This window comes from Jatropha curcas, chromosome 5 (assembly GCF_041381405.1).
Source record: "Jatropha curcas cultivar XTBG-Jc1 chromosome 5, XTBG_Jcur_1.0, whole genome shotgun sequence".
Classification (NCBI taxonomy): Eukaryota; Viridiplantae; Streptophyta; class Magnoliopsida; order Malpighiales; family Euphorbiaceae; genus Jatropha; species Jatropha curcas.
The window spans coordinates 24,958,487-24,973,963 of record NC_143155.1 but is presented as its reverse complement, the minus strand read 5'-3'; the positions used below and the strand labels follow the sequence as shown (position 1 = coordinate 24,973,963).

The 15,477-nt window shown below is 35.4% G+C and overlaps 3 protein-coding genes across 5 annotated transcripts; 2 read left to right on the top strand and 1 right to left on the bottom strand.

Moving 5' to 3' along the window:
* Positions 1-12: 12 nt before the first annotated feature.
* On the top strand, positions 13-6,026 carry LOC105649923 (Cyclophilin-like peptidyl-prolyl cis-trans isomerase family protein). 3 transcript variants are annotated; one of them, XM_037636398.2, is made up of 16 exons: positions 13-171; positions 824-916; positions 1,078-1,132; positions 1,837-1,925; positions 2,211-2,235; positions 2,347-2,385; positions 2,466-2,583; positions 2,770-2,930; positions 3,042-3,176; positions 3,282-3,420; positions 3,531-3,673; positions 3,750-3,963; positions 4,062-4,448; positions 4,541-4,621; positions 4,953-5,324; positions 5,450-6,026. In XM_037636398.2, the coding sequence occupies exons 2-16, from the start codon at positions 839-841 to the stop codon at positions 5,457-5,459; spliced, it is 2,046 nt and encodes a 681-aa protein (XP_037492326.1). In that variant the 5' UTR covers positions 13-171; positions 824-838; the 3' UTR covers positions 5,460-6,026. The 3 variants fall into 3 exon arrangements, with proteins under 3 accessions (XP_037492326.1, XP_012092149.1, XP_089578283.1); XM_012236759.4 differs by having other exon boundaries at positions 3,042-3,420; XM_089722157.1 differs by lacking the exon at positions 5,450-6,026 and having other exon boundaries at positions 3,042-3,420; positions 4,953-5,328.
* Positions 6,027-6,371: 345 nt separating this feature from the next.
* APG1 (S-adenosyl-L-methionine-dependent methyltransferases superfamily protein) lies at positions 6,372-9,531 on the bottom strand. Its single transcript, XM_012236758.3, has 3 exons — positions 8,569-9,531; positions 7,770-8,076; positions 6,372-6,736 (listed from the first exon to the last, which is right to left on the bottom strand). The coding sequence occupies exons 1-3, from the start codon at positions 9,129-9,131 to the stop codon at positions 6,581-6,583; spliced, it is 1,026 nt and encodes a 341-aa protein (XP_012092148.1). The 5' UTR covers positions 9,132-9,531; the 3' UTR covers positions 6,372-6,580.
* Positions 9,532-12,034: 2,503 nt separating this feature from the next.
* Positions 12,035-14,179, top strand: LOC105649921 (ammonium transporter 2 member 5). Its single transcript, XM_012236757.4, has 3 exons — positions 12,035-12,690; positions 13,003-13,288; positions 13,498-14,179. The coding sequence occupies exons 1-3, from the start codon at positions 12,088-12,090 to the stop codon at positions 14,052-14,054; spliced, it is 1,446 nt and encodes a 481-aa protein (XP_012092147.1). The 5' UTR covers positions 12,035-12,087; the 3' UTR covers positions 14,055-14,179.
* The last annotated feature ends 1,298 nt before the right edge of the window (positions 14,180-15,477 follow it).

The following is a 15,477-nucleotide window of genomic DNA, read 5'->3' as shown; positions in this document are numbered from 1 at the left end:
ATGCAGGAGATTTGTGCCCTTCTAGCCCAAACGCGAAAGAATATTTCTGAGTGCTAAGCGGCTGTGCCTTTTCTGCTTCACACCCGACTCGAGAGTGATGGCTATCGCTGACGCTTGAGTTCTCAAATCGCAAGCCCTAGTTCAATTATCGCCGAGTTTTTTACTGCTAAGGTACCGGAAATTAATATCAGCCTAAATTATTCCATTTATTATTTTTTTAGTTGGAATTATTAGGATTTTGTAGTATCAACAATTGGTTAGCTGCTTGTTCTTTACACTTTTGTCCTATGTTTGGCCTATCATTGCTGAAGATACATTGATTTGATGCAAATGAAGCTCTATTTGCGGTTCCTTGAATCTTGAGTTGAAGAATTAGGGTTTAGGGTTTTACGAGTTCTGTTAATTTGCTCTTACTCAACCGAGCTTTAGCTAAACGTTGAACTTTTTTTCTCTATCCTTGCTGAAAACTGGAGTGAATTGGCGAGATTAGTGAAATAAGTTCTTGCTAACCAAAATGCAAATAGAAAATTAAAGATGGACATATGAAAAAGAAAAACTAACTTATTTGTTTATTTTGGCTTTTATTGGAAATGTACGTCAGGAAAAGTTCTTTGAGTTTGTGTCCATATAGAGTATCACTACCTGGATGATTTCTTAATAATTCGAGTAATAATCCCCAACATGAGCATCTTTAATACATGCTTGTTTACTTTGTAAAGAGTTTTTGCTTTGATCAATTAGCGAATGTCACACACACACACATGCAGTATTTTTGTTTGACAGGTGAGCAATATATATATGCTAACCTTGAATTCTATTTTAGTTTTCAAGATAGGAGATGAGCAAGAGAAAAAACCCTCTTGTGTTTTTTGATGTATCAATTGATGGAGATCCTGTTGAAAGAATTGCTTTTGAGGTAATGGAAAAATCTGAGATCCAATTTCTTACATTCCTTCACTTGCACCCAATAGCATTGGTATTTGGTAGCTTTTTTTCTACTCTGCATTTCAAAACTGTATAAGTTTATGTATCACCATTGAAATACAGATAACTTTTTTTTTTTTTTTTAATGGCCAGCTTTTTGCAAATTTTGTCCCCAAGACTGCGGAGAATTTCCGGGCTCTTTGTACAGGCATGTTTAAAACTTCACTATTCCTATGAGGATTCTCTATTCAATCTATGGCTATCACTAAGAAAATTCATATTATCCAACCATCATTTGAATATCTCAACTAGAGAATATTAGCATATACAATGATCAATAATGTCCTGTTATGGTCTGCATTTGAAGATCAAGTATCAGGTGTTCAAGAGCTTAGTATCCAAAGTTATTTGGTCGCTTAACATATTTAGATTATAATTTCTTTTTGAAAGTTATATATAGTCAATGAAATTGTAAATATTAATAATTCTAATTGCCTCTTGAAATGCTGTATATGTTATAATAGGATTAGAAAATTGAACAGTGTTCAAACAGCTGGTGATGGTTATTGCTTGCATGTTGCATCAAAGTGGGATTGCGGTTCTGAATTTAATCGGACAATTTGAGCAAAGGATTTGAAAATAGTAGGACGCTCTGTTTCTTTAACTAAAAGGATACCATTTAAAAAGATGGTTCTTGTTAGCATTTGTAATTACTTATAGCAATGAACTGTCAGCTTTTGTGTGGTTGTAGACACCTATCCTTGTAGTGATGCTATATCTAATTGTGAACCTGTGATTTCTATAATGTTGATTCGAAGATCTTTTTTTTTCCCTTAAGATAAGAAATCAGTTGTGTTTAGTCTACGTCATTTAATTCAGATTTTGAGAGTATTTTGCCATGGTCCATTTTAGGTGAGAAGGGCATTGGGAAAACAACTGGGAAACCTCTTCACTATAAAGGATCTTTCTTCCATCGAATTATCAGAGGATTCATGGCCCAAGTATGTTATTTTATTCTGTTTCAACTAGTACCACGATATAATATAATGCTCATCATTGGATTTGATGTGGGCTTCATATCAAAAAACTTGTTGCACTTGATAATCTGAGCATTCCCATTAATTTTTAGGAAGTCATTTTTGATGGACAATTTACCAATTACCTTTACTGGTGTCCAGAATACTGGTTGACTTCATACTTTCTCTTAATTGAATTAATATGTTCAGCCTTGGTATGTGGGTTTGTGCTCTTTTAAATTGTTAATTTTGTTTTCCTTGTCCTGACAGGGTGGTGACTTTTCAAAGGGAAATGGTATACTCTCTGATTTGATGAATTTTCAAGTCTGCTAATGAATCAATTTGTCTATGTGACTTCCTTACTCATTCCCAGACTTGTAAGGATCAACCTTTAATTGGTTTGCAGGCACTGGTGGAGAAAGTATATATGGAGGGAAGTTTGCAGGTAAACATATGAATCATATATGTTCTCATATGATGCTCTATTCTTTTCATAAGTATAAAAGTTTGTGTTTCTGTTTGCAGATGAGAATTTTATATTGAAGCATGATGAACCAGGTCTTCTCTCCATGGCAAATAGTGGTCCAAACACAAATGGTTCCCAATTCTTTGTAACTTTTAAGCGTCAGCCTCATCTTGATGGGTATACTGATCTTTGCCTGGTTTGCTCATATGATATCTTTGTCACATATTTTTCATTCCATTTTCCTCTGACCTGTCCATTCCTAATTGCTGCTTTCCTTCATCTTTGCAAATTTTATTTTCACTTATAAATAAGTCTTAGGATAGTTTCAATTGATGGATTCTTTTTTTTCTAAATAAATGGCAGGAAACATGTGGTTTTTGGAAAGGTCATAAAGGGATTAGATGTCGTGAAAAAAATTGAACAGGTGGGAACAGGTGATGGCAAACCCATTCGCCCTGTAAAAATTGTAGATTGTGGTGAAACTTTTGAAAACAAAATTCAGGATGTTGTTGGAAAGGATGCAGGTAATGCTGTGGTATTTCAGGTGCTGAATTGCTGATGCAAGTATTTCTTATCTTATTGTTGTGTTTCTATAGTCATCAGTAATTGTACAGTGTAATGTGGCTTTTTCCCAGGAAAGAAGAAGAAATCAAGAAAGCTTCCTTCTTCAGATGATAGTTCTGATGGAAAAACTAGAGGAAAACGCAAAAAAACACTGAAGGATAGAAGAAAGAAAAGAAAAAGGATATACTATTCAACCGACTCACAGAGCTCAGATTCTGACTATGATTCAGATTCTTCTTCTTCTTCAAATTCTGATACCTCTTCATATTCAGAATCAGATTCAGATTCAGATTCATCACTGTCTGATTCAGGTTCATCTAGTGATGGAAGGCGTAGGAAGAGGAAGTCAGTGAAACGAGATAAAAGCAAGCGCGGGAGGAAACAGAGGGATGGACGAAGGGGGAAAAAAAGAGTCCGGCATAATAAAAGATCAAAGCACAAGTCTAAATGGTATAGTTTATGTTTAGTGCAACCTCTCCAATTTTATCCCTTGCTCAGTAGCATGGAAGCTGGTGTACTCCTTAATGGCCTAATTTATTTATGGTGGTTTTCTTTTGCAGGAGTTCTGAAAGTGCCAGTCATACAGAGAGTGCTAGTGCTAGTGGTAGTAGCAGTTCTGATGACGAAGAAGCTGATCATTGCAAGTCTGCTCGAAAAACCAGTAACTCTAGTCTTCCTGAAAAGAAATTGGGGGAGAGTCATGGTAGGCTGTGCATACGTCCTCCTTTAATTGTAACCATCTCAGAATAATGTTAATCCTTTTGCTTGCTATGCTACAGAGGCGATGAAAAGTTCCCCCATTAGGCTACTAGGAAAAAAAGCCATCTCAGAAAGTAATCGTGAGCCAAAAACAACTGAGGCAAACACATCAAATGAAGAAGGTGAATTGTCTCCTAAGAATGATGAGCAAGTAAACAATGGGAATGGCATAGATCCTAAAGTGGAGAGGACCACTAAACGCCATTCTTATTCTGATGACTCGAGCAAATCTAGGTTGCTGCTTTTAATATTTTTGTGCTTTAGTTTTTGGTGGCCAACACATGAAGTGCTAGTATTCTAAGACTTCTTTAATTGTACAATCGACTAAACAGGAGTTCGACACCAAGTAGGAGGAGGTCAAATAATAGCCACAGGAGCGGTCGAAGCATGAGTCCTAAAAAGGTGTACAGAAGTCCGAGATTCAGAGGTGACAGTAGAAGTCCCTCTAGGAAGTCTGGTGAACTAAGCCAGGGAAGATCTCAAAGAAGCCCACCGGATAATCTTGTCCACAAAGCCCCTGAAACATCTAACTCTAATCATGGGCGGGAATTATCAAGAAGCCGATCTCCAAACGGCACTCCCCAGCGCGTTAGAAAAGGACGTGGCTTCACTGAGCGTTATTCCTTTGCACGTCGATACCGCACCCCCTCTCCAGAGAAATCACCTCGGAGGCCCTACCGTTATGGTGGAAGAAATATTAATGAAAGAAACCGTGATAGGTAATGTCAGTGCTATGTAATTATACAAATGCTTCCACAATCTCTGAATTTTATTTTGTTTTTATCATCTCACTCATCTTTTCATTTTGAAGGTATACAAGCTATAGAAGTTATTCTGAGCGATCACCACGTAGACGCTTCAGAAGCCCACCAAGAGGCAGGAGTCCCCCCAGGTTCTCCTTCCCACTATTTTTTTCTCTCTGTTCTGCAGCTAGTGTTGTTTTTACTGGCCTTTCTATTTCTTCTACTATCATCGTTAAGCAATTCAACCATGTTTATCTACTGGGTGATCAATTCCGTCCAATATGCATCATTGCTATGTGGTTGAGACATGATTGCCACAGTACTGGTAAGGCAGTTGTTAATGTACTGCAAGGACAAAAGTGGCTTCTGTTTAAACATTTGCATTTTTTTATCTCATCTTTTTCCCTCTAAGCTTTTATATATGCAAACTGATAGTCCCATATTCCCATCATGATCAATTAATCTGCATTTCATTCTTAGACATGGAAACCGAAGAAGCCGAAGTAGGAGCATTTCTCGTAGTCCAGGCAGTTATCGTGGCCGTTACAGGGATCAAAGCCGGAGTCAGAGTCCAATTCGCAGTCCTAGTCCTAGAGATAAGCGACCTTCAATAAGTGAGGGTCTGAAATCGCGTCTGGGCCCCCGAATTGATGATCAACGCTCATTGAACAAAGGAAGATTGAGGTCCAGTTCTAGGTCCAGGAGTCGTGGATCCTCACTTTCTAGATCTTCTGATGCTGTACCCCCAAATCATCACAGCAAAACAACCAGCAGGTCTAGGTCAAGCTCACCTTCTGGTCAGCAGCGGGGTTTGGTTTCGTATGGTGACATCAGTCCTGATTTGGGAACGAGGTAACATTGAGAATCCTTTCCATCTTTCAAAGTACAGAAACCTCAACCTACACCATGTTCAAATGAAATTGGAGGCATCGTTACCAAATCTTATCCATCTGAATTAATTATGAATTACGTTGCAGTGTAAGTTGAACAGCATGGGCTGGTTGGTTGCAAATTTCATTGTGCATTTTCCCGTGTGCTTCGAGAACAAAGGTGATAATGAAAACTGAAACGTGGGTGTTTTTCTTCAAAAAGCATGCTGAGCACAATTTATGGAGCAACAGAAGGTGATAGGGTTTTCTCTCTTAGGCTCTTAATTGTTGACCAGACTTCCAGTGGGAAGGAAGAACTTACTGAAGGCTTGGTGTCCAACTAGAGTCGTATTAAGGGCTGGTGAAACATTTCATTTCTACATTTAGTGGCTTAGATTTTCTGTAATCTGTTGTGGAATTGTAGTAATTACCAACCCAGATTCAATTGGACCCGTTGATTTCAATACCTAGATGAGGTAAACTCGGTGCCTGCACACTGTTTAGCATTATGGTTAGTGTCGTTTTGGACCTTACATATTATGGGTCTCTTTTTACCAGGTTGCATCTGATACAGGTTTCTATTTTCCAATGCTAGGTAACTAGGGCCTGCTGCTTGTATTTTTCCCAATGACTTCTTTCTTGGCTTTGACTATCACTGTTTCTTTTATTTTATTTTATTTTCTCATCTTTTGAGATGAATCGACTTTTGAAACGAGAAGTTTTAGTAGTCAGGAGTGTTGACGATTATACTAGTCTTGCGTCAATTAATTACGATAGAGACAGGGTAAATTTGAAACCAAGATAGCAATACGGATTCACCTAATATTTGTAATACCAAATTTTATTCCAATTATTTTACTTTTTATCTTTCATAAAATGAGCTTCCTGAAATGTAAAGACTAGAATCTTCCTTCAAGAGGTGTCTCTAGTACTTGTAATGGTATATAGTTATATGCTATGAGACTAACCATAAAATGCACCCAAACCAAGAACATGAAACTCTTATTCTATCCAGAGTAGCAAACCTTGGTTGCAAACAGTCATCAACAACTGAGCTTTGAATATAGAAATGTGAATTCCACAAAGCAAATATTCATAAGAACTTTAAAATCCACTTCTTTTTGTTAGACAAAGCAAAGGTTGCACTTAAAGGCATGTCCAGATTTTAAATGTGGGCGGAAACTGTCTAAATCAAATACAAAAAGGATTGCCCACAAATCAAGCAACTCTAAAATCCTCTCAGATTGGTCTACCTTTAGGTACGATTTGATCTTTGAGCCACATGTAAATTGGGACCAACACATAGTACGTTGCAGCCAAGGCACCCAAAACAAATCGCAGAAGGAACACAAATGGGTGCACCGGCTTTGATACATCCTCTTCTTTTGGACCAAGCTGTAATAAAAGGAAGAAAATGAATTTACTTGAAATGTGTGTAATTAGGCCAAAAATTACTTGTAAAGTAAGCTATAATTGCTATGACATGTTATGTAATATAAATAAGTACATTTTTTAGTTCAAAGCCATTGCAATATACCAAACATAGCCTGATTCCTTTCAGAAATACAAGCACCAAGGTCACCAAAAATCGAATTATAACCACAGAAGTCCATTATACACAGCAGTGACCTATTATTTTCTTCACAACTTCCTACTGATGAAAGATAATCTTAGCTTTGCAGAATGATATCAACTGCTCATATGTCAAAACTAAAATCAAAGTAATGTCCCCATCTTCAAGGGGCAAAATGGCATAAAATTTACACTTCAGTCATTTAAACGGTTATAATTCTATGAACAAATTACATAAAACTTTTCATCTTCGGATATCATATCTTGCTTTGGTTACTCCGGTCAGCAATTGTAATAATCTTTATAAAGATACCATTATCAATTAAGGGCCACAATTACTAGTTCTTACTCTCTAGGTTTCCACTTCCCTTCATGTTTCTTTAACATTATGAACTACACTGCCCCTTTTTGTTGAATTTCTTAAAGAATAAATTGAATTTATAACTCAAGGAAGTTTCAAATTTCAAATTACCGCAGAGCTAATTCATGATATGATAAATCATTCAAAAATCTAACAGCAAACACTACAAAACAATACAGCAACCACAATGTGCTTTCTACAGATACATCCATACAATCTTTTTTTCCCCCAATATTATTAAAATGCCCTCCACAAACAGCACATACACAAACCCATCCATCCACATTTCACCCCAACCTTACCTAACCATCCAAAAACATATGAAACACACACAGATCTACAGAGAAACAAGAAAACCCAATCCATAAATAACTTGCCACATACTATCCCCAAATGGATATATGAGACATTAACGGATTACAACCCAAAAGACTGAGCTAAACAACCAAATACTGGGCGAAATATTATGCAATAGCATTAGTCTAGAATAATTACCTGTAAAGGAGAATCTCCAGATGCAGGTTTAACTCCTGTTACTGAACATCCCATGATCAGTCCATGTCGGCGAACACCACGATACCATTTTGGGCCAATCCTCTTCAGCTGAACATCCTTAAACCCGGCCTTTTGAAACCATTCAATGTACTCCTCCTCCTTTGGGAAGAGCATCCAAACATCAGCAAAGAAGCGAGACAACCAAAATGTTGGGTACACCGGGCCAATTAAGCAGGCTTTTCCTCCTAGTTTCAAGACCCTATATGCTTCCTTGATGCCACGTTGTGGGTCAGGCCAGTACTCAATACTGAGAAGATGTAAAATGTTATCGGTTCCATTATTAGGAAGTTATTCAAACTTCAATATAAACACAAGTTTATTTTTCTACTGCAATTCTACAACAGTTTTATTCATAAAATCTACATATTCAGATAACAAAATCTCGTCAATGCACACTCCTAAAGGATTCTACACCATAAACCCTTATTGTATCCAGATGGCAAAAACTAACTCACACTCAGAAAATAGGTCGGTGTATTTTCCAATTTGAGCTTATGTTTTTTAAGAAAGATTCCTAATTGCAAAATGCATTCACCGATGAAGATGAAAAATAATCTGACTTAAAGAATTGAGCTAGGCAGTCTTAAAAATTAACAGCTAAAGCTAATCGTAGAATTTGCAGAAATGAACAATTAAATTGTACTACTACATCCACAAAAACACAATCAATAAAAAATTGAAACCAAAAACAAGAATAACGGATTCAGTTCAAGTAGAAGTTAAGTCGCAAGAAACATACCTCCCAGCAGACACATATCTGTCAGCATAATCAGTAGGAAATGGCAGATCCTCTGCATCACCCTCAATAATCTTACAATCTTTCAAGGGCTCCTTTTGCTTAGCCTTTGCAAGCTGATGCGGGGACTGATCAAGAATAGTAACATTTTTAGCATCTACATGCTTAACAATACCCAGAGTAGTAAAACCAGTGCCACCACCGACATCTACAACTAACATATTCCTGTTATTAAGATCAGCAGGCTCTAACGCATCATCCCTCATGTCTTCAGTCCAGTGCCCAGGGTTTATCACATGGTCATAGACAATTGAAAGGAATCTGTAGAACCAAAAAGCTTCTTTCTTGTGTTGGATAAACCTGGGTTGAGAGGCTGGCCTGGAGGCTGACAAACTGCATTTGGGTGTCACTATTCTTGTTGCCTTAAAAATTCTAGCGCTAGACACTAAATTGACTCTCGGAAAGTACTTCCCATGAAAATCTGATCCCGAAAAACCTAATCCTTTTTGGGTTATGCCTCTCGCAAGAGTGAGGTTTTCTGCTCCGTTGATCATCGAAGAGGCCATAATTTGATCAATCAAAGAAAACCGAAGAAAGAAAGGAAGTGAATTTGAAGATTCCCAAGAAAACCCACTTGCAGACTCGAGCTATGTTGAGTGGTTTATTGCTCATCAGTGAGCACGATGTGGCTGTTCAAGCTTGTAGTGTAGCAAGAACAGATATAAGGCCGTGGTTGGTTGATTGATCAGTGTCATGAATTGAAGCAAAAAAAGACAAAACTACTTGTTAATAATAACACGGGTTTAAGACTGAGATTTATCTTCGTTCTGTTGACTGTTAAACAACAACCACAACCACCGCTTTTGCGGCCGAAGATAAATCCATGCTTGTAAGTTCTGCTTCGAAATTTCTTTAATTTTCGGTGTATAAATGTTAATTTGTTTATTTAACTAAGAAACCAAAATGTTACTGAGTGATAATCGGTTCACGGTTCAAACAAGAAGGAAAGAGTGGTACGGAGTAACGTACGTAGTAGACAACAACAAACAATCCTAGGCTTAATGTAATCAAAATGGGCTATTTGCCCATCACATACTCGCCAAAAGCCTATCCATTACAGCTAACTGACTTGGGGCAAACTTTTTTCAAAAATTATCGGAAACAAAAAAATTGATATCGAGGGCAAATGGACACCTTAAAAGGTTTACCGTTGTGTGAACATGTCCTACCCATAGCGAAACCGACACCTCTCAAATATTCTTGGACACCATACAATCGAACATGGATTATAATTATGATGAATGTGTTTGACTTCTAATAAAGATATAAGCACTCTCCCCTTTTAAACTGCGGAACATAGCAATCAAAGCCAAAATTTAGAGCCAGTCTAAACTCCCATTTTAAAGATTGATCCTGATACTGTCAGAATTAACTCATCAATTTCGGGTTTTTTTTTTTTTTTTCTAAAATGATGTTCCGAGAAAAACTAATTCCCAAAATGGTGCTGTGTGAAAAACATTTACCAGAAAGATGTTTTATTAATATTTTAAAGGCTTTTGTTCCGATCACAGTGTAATAAATGCATTGTTAATTTATTTTAACGTTGTCTAGCAGATTTATAGATCAATATTCTCTCTTCTATCTCTCTTTGAGTTGGATGTACACTATAATTGAAACAATGTCATAATGGAATATATTCTTTTGGCGAGATTCCCACGCAAATGCAAAGTTTCAATTGTTACACTTACTCTGTAACAATTTATGGGTGAGATTCCCACGCCAGAAAAAATTGCTATTGTGATATTGTTAGTGCAATAATACGAAAGAGATATTTATGGGAAAGAAAATTATTATTGTGTTAGGTATAAGCAGTGTAAATTATGAAAAAGAAAAAAAAAATGTGTAAGAGGTGTAAATTATTAAAAGAAAGAAATGTGTAGTAAGTGCAGGAGAATATTTAATATTCCACTGCTAGAATCTGTCAAGTTTTATGGGTAGTTGTATGTGCATGGAAAGAACATTGCTTCTCCCATTTACTCACAGGCGAGTGCTTCTCCTTCTTGCTTTGTTAATGTTTATTTTATTTTATTTTTTTTGTTAATATATTTTGTTACATATTTGTTAGTTGAGTAAATATTTTATTATGTTTAGATTTTTTTTCTTATTATATTGTGTAGTTGTTTTGTTTTAGACTTAGCATTAAAAACAAAAGTGATTCTCTTATTTGAAGGTAAGTACCTGTATTTATATGTCAAATTCATTTTAATTTAATTTGTTATTTTGCTTTTTTTTTTTTCAAGAATTAATTATCCATGTCAGTGGATCATTATTTTATAAAAAAAGTGAACATGAATTCATTTTAATTTAATTTGCTATTTTGGGGAATGTCTATTGTTCTGCTAATAATGTAATAATTGTAAAGATAATTTACGCACGAAATTCCCTGCATGATTCCATTCTTACAATGATTCCCTGCCTCATTTTTATTCTCTTGCATCATTTTTTATTCCACGGGCAATTTTAAAAGATCTCTTTTAATTTTTTAAATTATTACATTTACAATGTAATAATATTTCATTTTATTGCGAGAATCTTAATCTTACTCTACGTACCTTACCATTACTTTACGTTAATTCCCAAAGCTTATAACATATTTTGTCTGACATTTTGACATTATTTCTCTTATAGTGTGACATTCAATTCAAGTGGAGAGGAGAGATAATATTGATCTGTAAAGTTGCTAGCGTTAAAATAAATTAAAATTTATTGATTTTGTTGTAGTCATAATATAACAATGCATTTATTTGTTACACTATGACTGGAATAAAAGACTTTGAAACATCAATAAGATACCATTCTGATAAATATTTTCAACAAAATGCGGTTTAGAGAATTAATTTTTTGCAAAACATCATTCTGACAAAAATTCCTCAATTTCATTACCAGACTTGAATCAACAAATGTTAAGGCATGTTACTATACTGGCCACTAAAAAGATTAAAAAAAGAAGCCCTAAATTACTTAGTTTTTCACACTAATATAATGAAATTATATTATTATTATTATTTTTTATGATAAAAACAATAATTTTATTTATCACGAATTCCTAATTTCCCTTGTTGGCATCAATGCAAGTATGTAAGCAATCCATTTTCTTGACGGGGATTCCATGGCTAAAGCTCACATTCATTGGATTCAACGTTTATTGAAAAATGACATTCCCTAATTGCATCTTACCGTCTTTTCTTTATTAAATTTGTTCTTCAAATGACAAAATTTCCTTAATTAAAACCATAATTATGGTAAACAAAGAACTTCACTTCACAGTTCACAATCAGCCGATTAGCCAACAAAACAGCAAAGAAATTGCATAGTATATCCAGCCAAATCACAGCTTCTATCTTTCACCTATATATAAGCCTACCATTCTCTCTGATCACATCTCATCGTTCATTTGCTTCCTTGCTTTTCTAGTACCACTCACATTTCAACTCTAACCCGATCCATCCCAGTCCAGCAAAAATGTCAACGACTGGGAACCTGCCCTCCGGGTTGATGCACGACGATGCCAGCCCGGAATGGATGAACAAAGCCGACAATGCATGGCAGCTAACGGCGGCAACCCTAGTAGGCCTTCAGAGCGTGCCAGGCTTAGTCATTCTTTACGGAAGCATTGTTAAAAAGAAATGGGCTGTGAACTCCGCCTTCATGGCCCTATACGCGTTCGCAGCGGTTCTGGTATGCTGGGTGGGGTGGGGTTACCAGATGTCCTTTGGAAATAATAAGTTCGCGCCTTTCCTTGGAAAGCCTGGCGTTTCTCTAGACCAGAAGTTTCTGTTGGACCAGGGTTTTGCTGGGAAATTTCCTAGTGCTACGATGGTGTATTTCCAGTTTGTTTTTGCTGCCATAACATTGATTTTGGTTGCTGGAGCGCTGCTTGGGAGGATGAACTTTCATGCATGGATGCTTTTTGTGCCACTTTGGCTCACTTTCTCTTATACTATTACTGCTTATAGCATATGGTGCCCAACTGGGTGGCTGGCTAAAATGGGAATTATAGATTACTCTGGAGGATATGTCATTCACCTTGCATCTGGGGTTGCTGGTTTCACTGCAGCCTTTTGGGTAAAACTATTACTGTCATTTGCTTTTCCTTCATTGCTTTCAAACCAATTTTCTCGTTTAATTAAAATTAAAGTCAAAACTATTCAAATCATAGTCACTAGTTTTTCTAAAAAATTTTTAGTATGAAATTTCAGGTTCCAATTTTGGGTGAAAAAGACTTAGAAAAATAAGAAAATTACATTCCGTTGTACAAGACATTTTCATTATGCACCAAAAAGAAAAACTCCCTACAATTTCTTACTAGAATTATTGAAAAGTAATATATTAAGAGTGATTTGTGGCGCTAAGATTTAAATGGAATGATGGACGCAGGTAGGACCAAGGGCAAACAAGGACAGAGAAAGGTTCCCACCAAACAACATCCTTCTGATGTTAGCAGGTGCAGGGCTGCTTTGGATGGGTTGGTCTGGATTCAACGGTGGAGATCCTTACAATGCGGGTATAGATGCATCTCTGGCCGTCCTTAACACCCATGTGTGCACTGCTACTAGCTTGTTGACCTGGCTCTTTCTTGACATCATTTTCTTTGGGAAACCCTCCGTCATCGGAGCCACACAAGGCATGATCACTGGCCTAGTTTGCATCACTCCTGCTGCTGGTACATATAGAATTCTCTCTTTTTCAATTATTTTGGTACATGTCCAAAAATTAAAGTTTAAAATAATAAATTAATATTTAATTTTTTTTACCGGCGTCTACTTCTTATTGAACATTTTCCACTGCTTCCACGGCCTCTTATTTTTCTGAATTATCCAACACAAAAAAATTATCAGAATTTGAACTGTTGAGGTTGAATGAATTGAACAGGAGTTGTGCAAGGTTGGGCAGCAATCCTGATGGGGCTAATGTCAGGAAGCATCCCATGGTACTCAATGATGGTCCTGCACAAGAAAATATGGCTACTAAAGCAAGTAGATGATACAATGGCAGTTTTTCACACTCATGCTGTTGCTGGAAGCTTGGGAGGAATTCTCACTGGATTTTTTGCAGAGCCCAAGCTGAACCGCATCTTCTATTTAGTAGAAACTTGGGAACACTACATAGGCCTTGCTTATGGTCTCCAAACAGGCAGAACCAGTGCAGGTTTCAAACAAATGGGAATCCAATTACTTGGGATTCTATTTGTTATCCTTCTTAATATTTTCACCACTAGTGTTATCTGTTTCTTGATAAAATTTGTGATTCCTCTGAGATTGTCTGATGATGAATTGCAAACTGGGGATGATGCAATTCATGGAGAAGAGGCTTATGCTTTGTGGGGAGACGGGGAGAAATATGAGTCCAGGCATAATTCTGTTTATGATCAAGAATTTCCTCAAGTGGCTGCTAAAACTGGAGGTGCTGGTGAAGTTGAAATGGCCTAATTAACAAGTGTTGTTTTTTTTTTAGTTTCTTTCTTTGTTTGTTTGTTCACTTAAGAAGTGATTTTTCAGTACTGATTTAATGCAATAAGACACAGAACGTATCCTTACTTGGGTTTTTCTTGTCACCGTCATTGTAATTGTGTAGTTAAATGTGTACTTGAAATTTTAATACCAAAACCAGATATGAATGAGACAATAAAACAGATTGATGAACTGTATTTATACCGATTTTAAGAATTTAAATATCTCGGTCCACCGATGAACAAATAGAATTTGTATATTACAACATTAGTTGCAGCCTCCATATTTGAATGTTACTGAAAGGAACACTTAGGCTTTAGATAGTTTGGGACCAATCCATAATGTGTAGGTGCGAAATGAAGGTAATCTGATGATTTGAAGCTTTGTGGACCGAAATTACAAAAATAATCATATATAAAAAGATAAGACATATAAAGGGGTTATGGGTATATTTGGGAGAAGAAAATTACATTATTAGATGATTAGAAGAAATGCAGAAAAGGACAGCATCCAAAGGCACTTTGCTAAGTGGGAGGACCTATCAACAAACAGCTCCATTCGCCCTACTTCTCAACGGCATCTTTGCGTTGGCCGCCACTACCTAAATTAATAAATAAATAAATTCATTTCTTGCCAATAAATTAAAATAAATTCAAATGAATTATTTAATATTGATAATTTATTTTTTAAATTAAAATAATTTAATATATTAAGTGATTGTAAAACATCATTGAATTCAACTACGTATATTTTAAAACTTCAAAAAAACAAAAAAAAACTACGTATATTTTAATCGATTAAAGAGATTATGAAACTCAAAACTAAATATTTTATAATTAATACTTTCATTCATATTAATAAAATTAACAAAAAAACGATATAATTTAGTACTTAAAGTTAATATTTTAAGTTAAATATTAATTTAAAATTCTTAAATAGCTCGTCAATTAAAATGTTGGATTAAATTAAAATTCATTTAGTATTACTTCCATTCTGTTTTTTGGCATTTAATTTCTTTTTCTTGTTATTTGATTTGACACTTTTAAAAAATTAAAGTAAATTTCACCTTTACATATTTGAATCGAACGTTATTTGTCTTAATTATAGAAATTAATAAAAAGATAATTTAGTCAATTATCTTAATTTTTTTTCTAGGATTAAGATTTAATTTTAATAAAAAATAAAAAAGTATCTAAGTTTATTTTGAATCACTTTATAATTTAAACTTAATTTAGCTCTTAAAATTTCAATACCTAATGTTTACTTTTATTTAATATTATTAAATCTAGTTTGTTTATAATTTATAAATAGAAATTGAAAATTTGGACTAAACTGTTTTGTCTATACCTAATATTAAATTCGGTGATCCTTCACTCAGAGGAAAAAGAAAAATTTTGTCCTA